At 56.8% G+C, this 15,842-nt stretch overlaps 1 protein-coding gene across 1 annotated transcript in view; it reads left to right on the top strand.

The window, feature by feature from the left end:
* The window catches only part of ANKRD11 (ankyrin repeat domain containing 11), a 141,374-nt gene that overhangs the window by 113,579 nt on the left and 11,953 nt on the right, over positions 1-15,842 (top strand). Inside the window, exons 5-8 of the mRNA XM_065640605.1 lie at positions 12,013-12,183; positions 13,188-13,391; positions 15,093-15,235; positions 15,689-15,836. Coding sequence (XP_065496677.1) covers positions 12,013-12,183; positions 13,188-13,391; positions 15,093-15,235; positions 15,689-15,836 — 666 coding nt within the window. The remainder of the gene's footprint in view (positions 1-12,012; positions 12,184-13,187; positions 13,392-15,092; positions 15,236-15,688; positions 15,837-15,842) is intronic.

Below are 15,842 nucleotides of genomic sequence, written 5' to 3'. Positions count from 1 at the left end.
AAACTTTTAGTACTTCACTGTCTTAAAGGTGAACAATTAATTCCAGTTGGTGTGTGCACCAGGTGTTGTCAAACACCCGCAGACCTGTCTGGAGGTGCCAGCGATGGCTGGAGCTGTGAGTTCGGTGACGTGGCCACCTGGGGTGTTCAGGTCGGCGTTTTGGGGCTGGTGCGGGTGGTCCTTGGGACCGGTGCGAGGTTAAGGTCACTGTTTGCCCCTGGTTTTGGGGACTGCCGAGGCCGCTTTGGGGGTTGCAGCAGGACTGGGCAACGCGGCCATGATACACAGCTGGTTTTGGGGAGCGCGGTGCTGCTGTGGGGGTCCCAGCCTGGCTGTGTCGCGGTCGGGCAGGTCACTTCTTGTGGCAGAAGAGTGGCCGGTACACGTGGGTCTTGCCCACCGTGGCCCCGCGTAGCTACAGAGATGTTGAAAGGGCTGTTTGATTTGTAGAGCAATTGGGGAGAGCTGCAGAAAAGCTCTGACACGGAGAAAATAATGGTATTTGGTTGCGAGGGGCTTAGCTATGGCTTTATGGCCAGAGGTTGGTGTAGGTTCTTTCTGTACATTTCTGGGAAATCTGCACTTGGAAATAGTTCTGGTAAGGATCACAAATGGTGCAAAGAGATAAGATGGACTGCAAGTTGGGAATGTGCTTAGAAATGGTCGAACCGCTGTGTTTGCTCCACTCTGGGGTGGCGGGACGCGGTGCGTCAGCCCACGGGAGCTGCCGCCTGTCTCCTCCGGTTCAGAATTGGGGAGGGCGGATTTTCAAAGCTGCGAGTGCCGCCCGCGTCCCGCAGCCACCGTGGGGTCGTTCACGGTGGCCGTCCTGGGGCTGTCCCCGCATTTCTGGGGGTTTCTGTGTGCCGAATGGTGTTTTTCTCAGTTGCTGAACTCCCTGTCTGGAGAGAAATCACAAGATTAATTCATTTCATTAAACGACAGCTCACACCGACGGCGGTTTGCGGGGATGAGGTGTCATTTTTGCGTTCGTGGCGTGTGGATGGGCCAGTGCATCGCAGAGCGAATAAATGGGGTTTGCAGGTGTGTGAGAAGGGGTGACCCAGCCGTGGGGAGCAGACGGGGTTACAGACACGGGTGATCCTGCCCCTCTCCAAACACGCAGGGTGGAGAGGCCTTCGGCACCGTCACCCTCACCGGGATGAATTCAGGGGAGAAAAGGCGGGCAGGGCAAGGCAGAGCTCATCAGCCGGAGCCCATAGCTGCTGCTTTTTGTCAAGGGTGTTTCTGCCACGTTCAACACTTGGTTGAGAATTTAAACCCAGACTTGCTTCAGCGCTGTCTGGCCCTCGTGGCGGCTCAGGTGTCACGGCAGGGCTCCAGCAGCGCTTGCTGCTGCTCACAGGGCTCCGCTCTCTCTCCGGCACTGGGCCTGGTAGAAATGTTTGTGCCGGCGGCAGCGGGAGGGAACCGACTTGCAGGGGGAGCAGCAGGGTGGGGAGCAGGTGCTGTGGGGCGGCCGCAGGGGGCAGCCCCCACACGTCCCAGCCCATCGCTCCCGTGTTACCCCCCCGCCTTCGGCGGCCGTGTCGCTCTCCATCCTCGGACACGGCTCCCTCCTCCTTGTCCACGCTCCCTGCGGAGGCCATTGCGCTCAAAGGCACATTTAAAGATGAACTGGGCTGGACCCGCGCTGGAAAGGTGGAGGCGAGTCTGTTAGTGACGTGTTTGGTGGGGACCGAGCGGAGGAGGGAGCAGCAGGGAGCTGGGGCTCAGCAGGAGCCTGTGTCTCTTCTCTGAGATCTTTCACTCCAGGAATCAGATGCTTGAGGTGGGAGAAGCCTTAACTGGCACCTCGCTCCCCTCTTGCACCACCCCATTGCAACCATGGGGTGTTCCAGGTCCTTCTGTTCCTTGCTCGGGCTGCAGGCCAGCTTTCCTTTGTCTTTGTGGGTGCACAGAAGTTGCCCCGTGTCCTGTGGGGACGGAGGGGCTCTCCTGAGCCTGTGCACTGTGGTGAGAGTGGCCCTCGTCTAACGACACCCGTCTGGCATCGCGCGCTCCAGCGGGCTCTGCAGGACGGGCTTCTGTCCCCACCGAAGGGGCTGCAGCCCCCAGTCCCTCCCCTTCCCGGGCAGAAACCCACTTGCCTGCATCCCCAGAGGAGAGGGAAGCTGCTTTTTCTCCTTCCGTTCCTAAACTTTGATTTCGGCTCATGTGAGAAGTGGGATTGCAACATCAGTATTCGCTGTGCCAGTTGCAGAGTTGACCTTCGATGGTTTACGTAACGCGGTCGCTGCTTCCTGGGCTGCTGCACACAGGCTGTTGTGTGCGTTGGAGGGTCATTTTGCTCGGTTGTTCCACAGCCACTTGGAATTTAGCCGTAAGGATGTGGGAACTGGGAGAGCTCGCTTTTTGCCTGTAGTGCGGTGTTTTTTCCCCTCTTTAAATGTTTAAACAATAGCGTGAGTCCCTCATCCTGATTCGTTGCGGTGACTCCTCTTCCTTAGCACAGCATATCTGTTCCTTTTTTCCCCGGCAGCCCTGGCTCAGCGGTGACCTGTGCACGCTGTGCGGCACACGAGGGTGTCTGTGGTGGGTTTCCCTCACCCTGGACGGGCCCCCGAGCCCACCCAGGGGTGTCTGCGGGAGCCCTGGCGTGTTTGCCAGCCGTGGAACAGGCGAAGCAGGCGGGTCGTTGGTGTGGGAGATCCCACCTCCCTCACCGCCCCCGTTTGCCTCCCGCGTGGCTGCAAACCTTCACTCACATCTTCACCCACAGGATTTACCCTGAGTACCGGTGCCACCCGTCACCGGCACGGCTTTTCCAGTCGCACCGCGGTGTCCCCAGGGGAGGGGTGTGTTTGAGGACAGGTCTGTTCCTCTCCTTTGCTCTCAGCCTTTCCTTTCCCCTGCCCTTGCAGCCCACCCCTCGCGTTGGCTCAGCGTGCGCTGCTGGCAGAGTGCTGACGTGTTCAGAAAGCGAGTGAGCACGTGATTTTATTCTTGATATTTTTATTTGCAGCGCTCGCCTCCAGCACAGCGTGCTTTTCCTGCACCCTGATCCCGAACCAGTGCTCCCAGTGCCGCCCCAGTGCGTTCGCGCGGGAGGGTCCTGGCGTGGGCTGCGGGAGGTGCTGCTGCCCGGCGCTGCTCTCGAGTGTGTGGTTTGGGTAGAAAGGTTCAGTGAAAGATCTTTTCAAATTATCTGCTTCAAAATGGTTTCTAGAGCAACAATTCTGGCTCTTGGGTTCCTCAGAGTTAACTAAAGAGTCTGTAGGAAAAAAAAAAAAATTGCATAAAGCTGTGAACCTCCTTCTGTGCCTGGGACTTCTCCTCCCTCTCCTCTCACTCCTGCAGCATCTCCCCACACCCACAGACCCATGTCCCCACACCCACAGACCCATGTCCCCACATCCACAGACCCATGTCCCCACACCCACAGACTCGTCTCCCCACATCCACAGACTCGTCTCCCCACATCCACAGACCCATCTCCCCACACCCACAGACCCATCTTCCCACACCCACAGACCCGTCTCCCCACACCCACAGACCCATGTCCCCACACCCACAGACCCGTCTCCCCACACCCACAGACCCATGTCCCCACATCCACAGACTCGTCTCCCCACACCCACAGACCCATCTCCCCACATCCACAGACCCATCTCCCCACATCCACAGACCGTGCCGAGAGCCGACGTGCTGCCTGGCAGCCACTGAACCAGCAAAGCAGCTTTTTCCAGCAATTCCAGCAACTTGCGAGGCTTCATCCAAACTACCCCATATCCCCAGCCCTCGGGCGTCCCCAGCCCTTGCCCTCTCTTGCCCCGCTCCCAGCTGCCCATTGTGCTCTGCGGTGTTTGGAGGGGGTGCTGGTGACCCCCGGCTGTCGCTGGCACCGCCGCAGGGCTGGGCCATGTCCATCCATCAGCTCCTCTCTGCCTCGGGGTGTCCAGCAGCTTCCTCGCTCCCGGCCGCAGGTTTCTGAGGTTTTGTGTTGCAGTCCCCACGATTTATTTAGACCCCGTGCTGTATTTATTCAGCGAGCAGCCGAACCCCCGGAGCAGCTACCGCTGAAGGTGCCGTGGGTGCCGCCGTCCCTCCGCAGAGCACCTGAGCGCTGGCCCCAAGGCTGTGCCGCGGCACAGGAGGGTATTGCTTTTTGGGGAAGAGGGGAGAAGCAAAAGCCCAGCCAGCCCTCCGAGCTGATGGACACACACCGGAGGGCTCTCGGGAGCCCAGGGGCTCATAGCCGGCTGGGGAGGTGCTGCCGCTGGACCGGGGTTCACGTGAGTCTGGTCAGCAGGAGCTTAAAACTGCTGCTGCTTCGCAGCCTCCTTCGTGCTAATCCCGCGGGTATGTTATGTGACGCTAATTACTAGGTTAGCAAACGCTCGATGAATCAGATGACCTAAACCATGCTCTTCTCCTGGAGCCGGCTCTCGGGTTGCCTAATGCCCGTGAGTGTTTGGAGCGGCATCGCATGGGAACGGGCTCGTTAGTCACAAGTTGCGAGGCTGGCGAGGGAATCCGTGAGAAGCAAATTGCTGGCTTATTAAAAAACGCATCTGCGTACCAAACCGCGCTCGTTTTCTGTCGCTGGCCTCGCTCTGATGTGTGCAGCTGGGGGACTCGAATGGGCTGCGCTGCACTGGGTCTTTCTTTGGTTGGATAATTTCAGTCCTTTTACTAAAATAGTCAAGAATCTGTTCTCACCTAGCAACCGGGGAGAGAGTGAATGTCAGAGCTTCTCCGTTTCTAACCGGGCTCCATAATGCTGGTACAGTGCGGATAGACTGGCAAACACCAGCCTTCAGATCACCCTTAGAAACTCCCCGTGTGCACCAGCCATCTGGGAAGGGCTGTGTGGAAAAGCAGGTCGTTTTATGATGGGAGCTGCCATAAATCTCCCTCCTCCCCCTGCAATCACCTCCTTAACATGCAGAGTGAGAGGTTGCAGTGTGCTCTGTCTCTGTGAACCAAAAATCTATCAATGATGGCTTTTTCCTTAATACAAGAGCTTTTATCAGCGCTGTCTGCGGTGTCCTGCTCCCGGAGGGGAGGGCTGCCCGGGCTCTGCGGAGCCTTCCCCCATCCTCCCTGCTCTGCCTCTTTCTTTTTCATGGGAAATGAAAGGTCTGGACCTGAAAATTGGTCTTTCTCTGAATTATTTGTGTTTAACATGGAGATTGTTGTTTCTGATATGAGCCTCTGGGTTCCTCTTGCAGCAGTTTGTTAGCCAGTGGCCGTTCCGGTGAGAAGATGCATTTACACATTTCTGCACAAGCCTGATGTCTGTCCTACAAGTCTAGGGAAAAAAACCCAACAAACCCTCTGGCTATTGCACAGTATTAAACCTCTCTAGCCGAATTATGCTTTTAAAATTCCTGCAGCCTCTGGGTTTGGGGCCTGAGGACGCTCTGTCCCCGGGGAGCCGGGGTGAGATGGTGGGCTCAGCCCCACGCACAGTGACCTGGCGCGTTATCAATGGGCTTGTTCCTCCCACCAGCATCCCTCCTCTGCTCACGTCGAAGCCGATGTCTCCACCGTCCTTTCAGCTTAGCCGTGCAGGGCGAGTCTCCGGCTCCGGACTGTCTCCACCCTTCAGATGAGGAGCATCACTGCTGCACGGGCCCGCCTCGGGGCACCTGCCTTGCTGTTCTGCCAAAGCAGACCCCGCTACAGCTTTTCCTCTCATTTTCCTCCTCAGTTTCCTTTTTGGCACCTGCTTTCATCGTCTCCCGTCTCTGCCTCCCGGTTTGTTTGCACTGCAGGCTCTGCGACGTGTCCGTGCGCTCCTGGTGCGAAGCATCACCTCCTCCTGCATCCTCTCCCAGCCCGAGTGCCGGGTTCTCTGCTCTGCACTGGCTCCGTGCAGCCGTGCCAGCCCTGGCTGCCCTTCTCCCTGCGCTCTTTGCGTTCACGTTCACCCAGCTTCTCCCCTGCTCCCCTCTCTCCCGCATCTGCCCGTGCCATCGTGCTGCTGCCCATTCTACACGGCTGCTGCCCTTACCCTGCTGCTGTCCTCCCCGCACCCGGGCATCAGCGCCTGCTCGGAGCCTTCCCGCAGTCCCGGGCTGTCCGTGGAGCCCTGGCTCGTGTTTGTGCCGTGCTGCTCTGAACCTTCCAGCTCCTCATCGGCCTTCAGCATGCGGTGCCCCGCGTCTGCATCCCTGCGAGCGTGTGAGCGTCCGCACGCCAGGGCTGCCCGCACAGGTTAAACCTGCTCTTCCCCTGGCTTGAGCTGACGTGCTCCAAAATGGTTTATGCCCTACAATTCTGCAGTAAAAATGAGTCACTCTTACGCACGCTAGGCTGTGGATGGGAAAGCAGAGGCTTGTGCGGTCTCTCGGGGGTGCAGTGCAGTCTCTATTGCTGTCTGTGCCGGTCTAATTTATTCTTATTGATCTTTTGTTTGTGTGCTTGCTCGGCAAATACACTGTTGAAAATCCCGACTCATCGGCAAGCCAGTTTCTCTGTGCAGCGTTGCGATGTTCGGCGCGAGCTGCTTATTTGGAAATGGTATTTTTCCTCAGGGTACCGCCTACTAAGCATGTGTTGTCACGTCAGGGCAGTTTAAACAGATGCTTTTTGCATTACAAAGCACGAGGCGTTTGTGGGGAGCAAGGAGCTGTGCTGCTCAGGGTTGGAGCTCCCGTCCCCACAACCCACCAGCGTCACAGGGCGTGTTTGAGAAATCTCGGAAAGATTTCCCATCGCTGCCCTTCTCTCGCTCCTTCCCTGCATCTCTTCTCTGTCCCGTTCCGGCGAGGGCAGGCGGAGCACAGCACCCAGCGCCTCTGTGACATGCAGCACCTGCTCTGGGACCTCCACGGAGCTGCCGTGGGCTCCCAGCAGCCCCAGACCTGTGCTCCCCATGGCAGCAGCACGAGCATCGCGTGGCTCGGAGTCTAATTCAGGCAGGAGAACGACCCGTGGACTGATGTTCAAACCCCTTTGTCCTGGGAACCTCCTCCTGTTCTGCCTTTCGCGAGACTCTGCTTTGGCGTGATTAAAGGGAGCAGAAGTGGTGCCCTGGCTGCGTTTGAGCTCGGCTCGGCTCCTGCTTCTTTCCCCTTTAAGCTGGTGCAGGCGGCTCCTGCTGGCGTCAGCGCGAGGGAAGAGCCGAGCAGGATCCCCGAACTAAACCGCAGCAGCGCCAGGCTGAGGCTTTGTTCTGGAGGTTTGCACAAGGCTGAAGCAAGCAGCACACGAGCTGCTTTAAAAATAGCTAAATGGCGCTGTGGCGCATCCCCGGGCGCATGGCTGGGTCTCCTCCCCACTGGGATCCGTGTGCGCGGTCCAGCCACCATCTCTGGTCATCGGCCGTGAGGCTCCTTCCTCGCACACCCCCTGTACCACGGGTTTTGCGCTTCCACGCAGGGACCGCCATGCGTACAACCTTGCTGAAGGGCTTTTAGTGTAAAATAACCTTTATTCTCGTTTGCTGAGGTATTTACCCGCTGTGAGTGTTTCTCTTAATTTGCCCGTGTTGCTGCAAGGTGTTACAGAAAAGCATTTAATTAGAGGAGTGGCCCGCGGGAGCCAGTGGCACTCAATGCCGTTGAGCAGAGATCTTTGTGCAGCTACCCCTTTTAAATCTGCTGAAAATCGGATTCTGAGTCAAGTCTTCCAGGTTGAAATAAAACACATTTGCAGCTCTTAGCCCGAGACCAGCCAGCCCAGAGCCTTCCTGGTGCTTCGCTCACGTGAGGCCGAGCAGAAGGTTCCAGGAAGACCTTATTGTGGCCTTTCCGTACTTAAAGGGGCCTGTAAGAAAGATGGGGACAGACTTTCCAGCAGGGCCTGTTGCGATAGGACAAGAGGTGATGGTTTTAAACTAAAGGAGGGAGATTCAGGCCAGACATGGGGAAGAAATTGTTGGCCCTGAGGGTGGTGAGAGCCTGGCCCAGGTTGGCCAGAGAGGTGGTGGCTGAACCATCCCTGGAGACATCCCAGGCCAGGCTGGACGGGGCTCTGAGCAACCTGAGCTGGTGCAGATGTCCCTGCTCATGGCAGGGGGGGCACTGGGGGAGCTGGGAAGGTCCCTTCAACCCAAACCATCTGTGATTCTCTGACCCTGCCCGGCGCTTCTGCTGACGGCGAGGACGGGACGATGCCGCCTTCGCCCTGGGACACACACACGAGCCTGAGTCCTTGGCTGCTTCACCACAGCGAGTGAGAACGCAGCAGTCGCTTTCCAATTTATTTTTATCTTGTTGATCACATGCTTTTTAATGTTAAATGTTCCGTGGAGGAGGAGATTTCTGCAACTGCAGAATTAATAGGAGTTTAGGGGGGTTCAGCTGAACTTGGTAATCAATTTTTGCAAACGCAGGCTCATGCTGACAACCCGCTGCAGCCGAGTAATATTAATGAAAGTGTTCCCATTCTAATTGTGGCTCTGTATGCACAGAGCAGCCCTCCACCACATACAACCCTCGTGCATCGCTTGCACTTCCACGGCGCTGCCGGGTGCGTGACCCCCTTGAGCATCTTTGTCCCTGGCTTTGCGGCACAGGACGCCGCCGGAGCTGCCTGCGGAGCTGAGGCGAGCGGCAAAGCCCGGCTTTCCCCAGCAGGGATTTAACAAACCTGCTTCGAGCGGCGGCTCGGGAGCCCAGCGAGGAGCAGGAAGGTGCAGCCTCTGCGGCTCAGGTGTCCCCGTGCCCGGCAGGACGCGCTGCTCGGCTCCCGGAGCTGCCCGGGCTGAATTGGTTCCTTACCGTAAGCACATTTAGTTTAATTTTATTTTAAGCCATTAAAAAACTTTCCTGTGATCTGATTTCATCTTACAGCTTCCAGGGTGACCGAAATGTGGCTTTGGAGAATTAGACTGGGATTCTACTTCAGTGCACAGACGTGTTTCCCAGGCTTGTATTTGAAGAGGGGTGGCCCGTGCTGTCTGGTTGGAGAGGTTCCCTGGCATGGAGTTGCTATTTTTGAAATGTACAGGATCCCAGGTGCGGGGGGTCGATGGAAATCATCTGTTCTGATGATTTTTGCAGCGGGAGAGCAGCAGACGGTGGCACCTTTGTGCACGGTGCAGGGACAAGGTTTTCAGAGCCGCCTGCTCGTCAGCCGAGGGAGCGCAGGAGACGCGAGCGGCACGGATGGAGCCGAGCGGTGCAGACATCCCCACGCGCTGCTGCCCTCCTCTGCCGGAGACTTTCACTCCGCTGGCGGTTTGGTGAATGAACGAGGAAACCTGCGCTTCGGCGCAAAGTCCGGCAGTTGAGTTTAAGCCCGTCTGTTGGTGGTTTTGCCTGAGCTGCTGGACTTTGCACGGAGGCAAAGCAGGTTCTGTCCTGCTGGTGGCTGCGTGGGGTGACCTGCGTCGCTTTGGACAAAACGACGAAGGGCTGGGTGAGCAGAGCGGGTTAGAGCTGGCGGGCTGCAGGATTTGCCGTTCCCCAGGCACAGGCCGGGTGGTGGGGAAGCGACTGGATGCCGTTAGTCCATCAAACATCTATGTGATCCGTTCCAAATCCTCTTAGACCTCCACATGTCCCCACACACTTTTGCCTCTCAGTTTCAGGGCACTGGGGCTGGGGACGGGCTGATACATTTTTGGGGTTTCCTCTCCCCGGCTGCTGGGAGCCCAAGCCCTGCATCTTGGAGAGCATTATCAGACATTGACCTGTTTGCAAACCTCCTTGTATCATCCCTCTAACACTTTCTGGGATTCTCAAAATATCTTCAGCAAAAGAATAAGCATGTTTGGAGTCAGATGTTTGTGTAGAAGGGTGCCCTTGCCTGCGCTCCGTCGCTGGAGGAGCTGGCATACCGCATGGGCAGGGGCAGCGCACCAGGTCGCAGCGCTCCGCTTCGGGGGAGCAGGAACGTGCAGCCTTGATGTGATAGATAAATAACCCCCTCGATTCCTCCGTGGCTCCTGGCAGCGTCCTGGCCAGAACCAGCCCCTGCTGGGGCCGAGCCCGGGGGCTACGTGAGTCAAAACTCCTTTGATTTTTACTTTGTGCTTCAAAGTCACGGACGGGATTTGCTCTCTTGAAAAGCAAGCGTGGTTGGTTTGAGAACAGAGCTGCTGTTTATGCGGGAGGTTTTGAACAGCTGGCTGTGCCGGGTGTGTTCATTACATCAAGGATGCAGCAACGTGTTTTGCTGCTCAGGTTCTTCAAGCAGCATCAGACTGGCCTTGATTCGAACGGGTGTTCGAGTGTGCGATGTGAGGGCGAGGAGCTGCTCCCCGGCCTTTGGGAACTTTTATGGCTGCTAAGAATATCGTCACCAGCGCTCTGCACGCAGCAGGAGCCCTGCAGTTAGTCTGGTTATAAACAGTGTCAGTGCTTAGAAATAGATGTGAGCGAAGTTGGATTTTCCACTTGCATGCACCATATCTTCCTTCTGCTGCTTTGTGGGTTTAGGACAGTTGCTGGGTAGGAGGGATGCAGCTTGGCTGCTGGCAAGTAATTGCCGTGCTGCTCTGCCGATATGTATCCTGCCTCTCGTCCACAAAAGGAAACTTAATTTTTGTTTCCTGAACTGGCACCTTGAAACTCTGTTCACCAGCACATCCCTGCAGTGGGACCGCGGCTCTGCAGCCCCGTGGAGAGTGCACAGCGGGGTTTGTGCTCCCAGCAGGCAGCGTGCACAAGCAAGCAAACCAGGGGCGCAGAGGAAGGGCTGCTGACCCCCCTTGCGTGCAAAAAAGAAAACTTGCATAAAGAAAACTGAAAAAGTACTCAAGAAAAGCTGTAGGGTCAGGGTTCTCGCAGAGGTTGGGTGTGCGAGCCGGGCTGAGCTGGGCAGGGAGGGAGGCAGCGAGTTGCACCATGCTCAGCAGGGACCAGTTCCCACCAGCTTGAAGCGGGGCTGCTGTGGGAGGCACTGGGAGCACGGCGGGCGGCGCAGGGAGGGCTGGGGTTTGGCTGGCCCTGTGCCCATGGCGTGGCGGCAGCTAATCCCGGCTGGATGATTGAGGAGACCGAGTGTCAGGCTGAGATTAGTGGGATGACAAGCCGGGCACGGAGTTTTCTTCCTCCCCTCCCATTTGTTTGGGGGTTTTTCAGATGCAGGAGAGTATGTGGCTGAATAGTCATCGCCCTGACTGCAGGTGGGTGCTCCGTGCTGGGCTGGAACCCCCACTGTGGGAAGAGAGGACCAGCCCAGTGCTCCCCGGGCCAGCAGAGCCCTTGGTTTGGTGATGACGAGGGCGTGACATGGCAACGTCTCCGATCTGTCAGCCCGTATCTCGTTAGCACTCGTTGCTGGTGCTTTTAAATGCCTCCAGTCCATGCTGTGGTGGTACAAGGCTGCATCTGCTCCTTGAAGTACCATTGGCATGAGATGGAAGCTCCTAAGAGCAAGATGGAAGGTACGATGCTGGCAGCAGCCCCGCAAAGGACCCGCTCCCTCCCTCTCCCACTGCTGTTTGATGGTTTGGGGAGAACCAACCATGTGGTGCATGTCCCGGCTGCAACCGCAGTGGCTGCCGCGGGTACCAGTGCCGCCAGCGCAGGGATGCAGCTGCCGCGGGTACCAGTGCCGCCAGCGCAGGGATGCGGCTGCTGCGGGTACCAGTGTCCCCAGCGCAGGGATGCGGCTGCCGCGGGTACCAGTGCCCCCAGCGCAGGGATGCGGCTGCCGCGGGTACCAGTGCCGCCAGCGCAGGGATGCGGCTGCCGTGGGTACCAGTGCCGCCAGTGCAGGGATGCGGCTGCTGCGGGTACCAGTGTCCCCAGCGCAGGGATGCGGCTGCTGCGGGTACCAGTGCCCCCAGCGCAGGGATGCGGCTGCTGTGGGTACCAGTGCCCCCAGCGCAGGGATGCGGCTGCCGTGGGTACCAGTGCCGCCAGCGCAGGGATGCGGCTGCCGCGGGTACCAGTGCCCCCAGCCCAGGGATGCGGCTGCTGTGGGTACCAGTGCCCCCAGCGCAGGGATGCGTCCGTCACCGCAGGCTGTTTTACTTGTGAGATGCAGAAGTGGAGTTGGAGAGCTGTTAACGCTTTGCTCAGAAACGAACGGGTTTTTCGGTTACAACGACATTCATGGGTTTTGTTTCTGTGTCTCCTCGCACCACAGAAAAGCAGGGTCCCGAGCGGAAGAGAATTAAAAAGGAACCCGCCACCAGAAAGCCTGGCTTGCTCTTCGGAATGGGCCTTTCGGGGATCCGGGCAGGCTACCCACTCTCCGAGCGCCAGCAAGTCGCTCTCCTTATGCAGATGACAGCAGAAGAGTCTGCAAACAGCCCAGGTGAGGTCCCGAGGGGGTTTTGCTCAAAGGTTTTGCTCGTACGCTGCTCTGTGGGGTCTCCCCGCCCTCGGTGCCGCAGGCGGGATGCTGGAGCGGGGCCACAGGCACCCCCGGGCTGTGCCGTGGCTCCGGGCACGGGCCGTGGCTGCCGTTCCTTCCTCCAGCCCACGTCGGTGGCAGGAGATGTCCCCCCGGGCCACGCTGAGCCTGCCCTGGCCGCTTAACCAGAGCTTTGGTTCCGCGGGAGCCTCCTCCACGGCAGAGCGCGTTTCCACTGGCCTCTCAGCCTGACTCAGTAAAGGAGCATTGTGAAAAAAGTTAAAATACCATCCGCTGTGGGTTTTTTAATGTTTCTTGTTGTGGAGAGGGATAGGATGCGTAACCAGTGCAGCTGTAACTTGAGATGCGGAGCAGCTGGAATGTGTTTACCACGGATTTTGTGTTTTAGTAATTTTTATCTGTTGCATACATGACCCCGCGGAGTTTTTAGAGGCACTGTGCTGTCTGTCTGTGCACATCTGCAGCCTACACACAAACATTGCAGCTTTTAGCTACGTATTTTGTTCTTAACACCGATCTAGCAGCTTATGTTGCTGTTACGGGGCGGGGGGCGGTGTGGAAAAAAGACAAAAAGCTGTGTTGTCTTCTGAGGGATGAGCTGCTCTCCCAGGAAATGCGCAGCCTCCTCCCAGGGCTGCCAGACCTCACATGGGCTTGGGAAAGGCCACTTCCCTTAGGAAATGAGGTTTTAGGGTAGGGAGCTGCATTGTCTGCCCCTAAATCGTGGGATCGCCTGCAGCCCCTGCAAGGGGCTCTCTCCAGTGGGCTTTGGCAGCCTGCAATTAATATCTGCATTCGGCACACACACAGGCTGTTCTCTGTCTGCGCTGTTGCCTCACGGGGAGCGTTTTGGGGAGAGGCGACACGAAACGTGTTGCAAGAGCTCCCTCTAAGGGCTTCGGCCTTCCTTGGAATTCCTGACTCTGTTTCTCTCCTCCCTGCAGTTGACACAACACCAAAGCATCCCTCTCAGTCCACAGTTTGTCAGAAGGGAACTCCTAACTCTGCCTCCAAAACCAAAGATAAAGTAAATAAGAGAAACGAGCGGGGAGAGACTCGGCTGCATCGAGCTGCCATCCGAGGAGATGCCCGGCGCATCAAGGAGCTCATCATCGAGGGTGCGGATGTCAATGTGAAGGACTTTGCAGGTAACCAGCCTGCAGGGCAGCGCACCCATCTGGGCCTTTTCCCACTCACTTGCACGTTCCAAGAATGGCTCCTGCTCGGGAAAGCAGTTCCTTTATAACATGGGTTTGCTATTTGTAAAGAAGGGAATTAACCCAAAATAAGGAGGAGGAAAAGTCTTGCTGTCCTTTTGAAAAAAACCCTAGAGCAGATTCGTCAAACTAATAAATCCCTGTGCAGGATCGGTTCCCTTGGTGGAGTTTGGCAGCTGACTTCCCAGGCTGTCCGGTCTGCCCTGACGATGCTCCCGCTGGGCGGTGACGCTGGGCTGGATCCGCAGCGCCCCCGGGGGCTGCCGTGGCTCCGCGCTCTGGATCTGTGAGCCTCTGGTCCCTTTTCTCCTGCCCTTCCATGTGGGTGCTGTCTTGGAAGTCTGGAGGGGGCTTTGCAAGGGGAAATGGGCTGGTTTAGCTCCTTTTTTTACTTAAAATATGGAAAATGATGTGCACAAAAATACTGAGAAGAGTGGGTTTGTAAAGTCATCACTCCAGCATTGAGTGGCTGATGCCTGCAGCATTCTGGGTGTTGTTTTTGAGCACCGAACATGGGGGTGCCGCCGGCGGGAGCGGTGCCAAGGACAAGGTCAGGCTCCAGCTGCGCCAGCTGGGCAGCTGAGTTAGAGGAGATGATCCTAACACCCGGCTCTCCTCATCCTCCTCCTCATCGGTGCTGCCAAACTCCCGGTGCTGGCAGCAGGGAAAGGCGCCTGGGACGGGCACAGCCCCGAGTCCTGGGCGAGACGTGAGCGGTGCCGTTCGCGCACCCGCGCCGACGGCCGGATGGATCAGCGTGAGGCGCCTTTTCTTCCAGCGTGTCCAGGAGCTTGACTTTGCTCTTCGCTGTTCTCTTCTCACGATTTTGGGGCTATAAATAGTTACGCGTGTTCCTCTGCCTGTATGATTAATATCGGCGCTAGACTGAAGTATCGGTTGTGATTAATTCTGGTCACAGGTGCCCCTTTTTCATGCTCCAAGTGAAGGTAACGGAACGAGCTCCCACGACGCTATCAGCAAAATACCGAAGGAGCCAGGCACATTTGCTGCGAAACTTCAAAACAGCCTCTGCTTAAAAATAGTCTGTTTGAACATGATAAAATATTTCATTCTGTGTTCTTCAGAGGTTTGTTTGAGAACCAGAGCCGCCGTTACTGTGGAGACCTGCTGTTTGGTTTCTCCCCGCGCCAGGGCCTGTTTTGCGGCTCGCGGCCGCTTGTTTGGAGAGCACAGAAAATATTTGTGAGGTCTGTGTGGGGGATGTTCCAGAGCCATGTCTGCAGTCTGGACCTGGGCAGCAGTGTTTCTCTTACAGAGAAGTTGGAAGGGGAAGGGATTTTAGACCTGCCTTCCACATGGCATCAGCAATTCTCTTAATTTCCCCCACAAACTTTTGCCTTTCCATTTCCTGGGGCTGTGTAGATGATCTCTTTGTAGCTCATTGCTGGGCCAGAAGGAAAAAAGGGATTGATGTAACTGTCGCCGGGGCTGGCAGAGCTGCAGGTTTCTTCCCGCTGTGCCAGGGGGAACTGGGCAAACGAGACCAACTTCTTGGCCACCAGGGCCACAAGCCCCTTGGTGCACCAGCACCGGTCTGTGGATGGAGGGTTCTTTTCACCATCTGTAACCCCACGAGGGTGACGTCCCTGCTCTGTGTCCCTCTGCTCGCAGGCTGGACGGCGCTGCACGAGGCGTGCAACCGCGGTTACTACGATGTCGCGAAGCAGCTGCTCGCTGCAGGCGCCGAAGTCAACACCAAAGGCTTGGATGACGACACCCCACTGCACGACGCAGCCAATAACGGGCACTTCAAGGTTGGTTTTTGCTGGATTTCATTGCTTTGTTTTTAATTTATTTGTTGGGTTTTTTTCTTCACTTGCGCTTCAAGCAGCCAACTATGCAAACACAGAGATTCTGGTTATTTTATTATTGTTTGCTGCTGATAGCCGTGTAGTGGGTGAGAATTTCGCTGCCCCAGTGCTGTTGAGAGCTTTACTTGGTGTTTCCCTGTCCAGGGCACAGTTCTTTCTTCTTCTGAACTAGGGGAGGGAGCGTGGCTTTGCATCTTGTTTTCCTCCTTTCTTTCTTGCCCATGTTGGTTCACGTTGCTGGTTTTTGACTCTTATTGTCGACTGTCGGTACCATAAGACGTGTGCTGAGGACAGGCTGCGTGAGGACATCCCCCTTTTAGTTATCTATGAAAGTCGTACAAAAAGCCCGGAATCGAAACATCATGAGCATCTTCAAGTCTTAATTTCTGTTCTTAGGTGGTGAAATTGTTGTTACATTATGGAGGAAACCCTCATCAAAGCAACAGGAAGGGTGAGACACCTTTAAAAGTAGCTAATTCTCCCACCATGGTGAATCTGCTCCTGGGAAAGACCACGTACCCCTCTAGCGAAGAGAGCTCAACAGGTGAGA

Source organism: Caloenas nicobarica, chromosome 9, assembly GCF_036013445.1.
Source record: "Caloenas nicobarica isolate bCalNic1 chromosome 9, bCalNic1.hap1, whole genome shotgun sequence".
NCBI classification, from domain to species: domain Eukaryota; kingdom Metazoa; phylum Chordata; class Aves; order Columbiformes; family Columbidae; genus Caloenas; species Caloenas nicobarica.
This window is presented reverse-complemented; position numbering and strand designations above follow the sequence as displayed.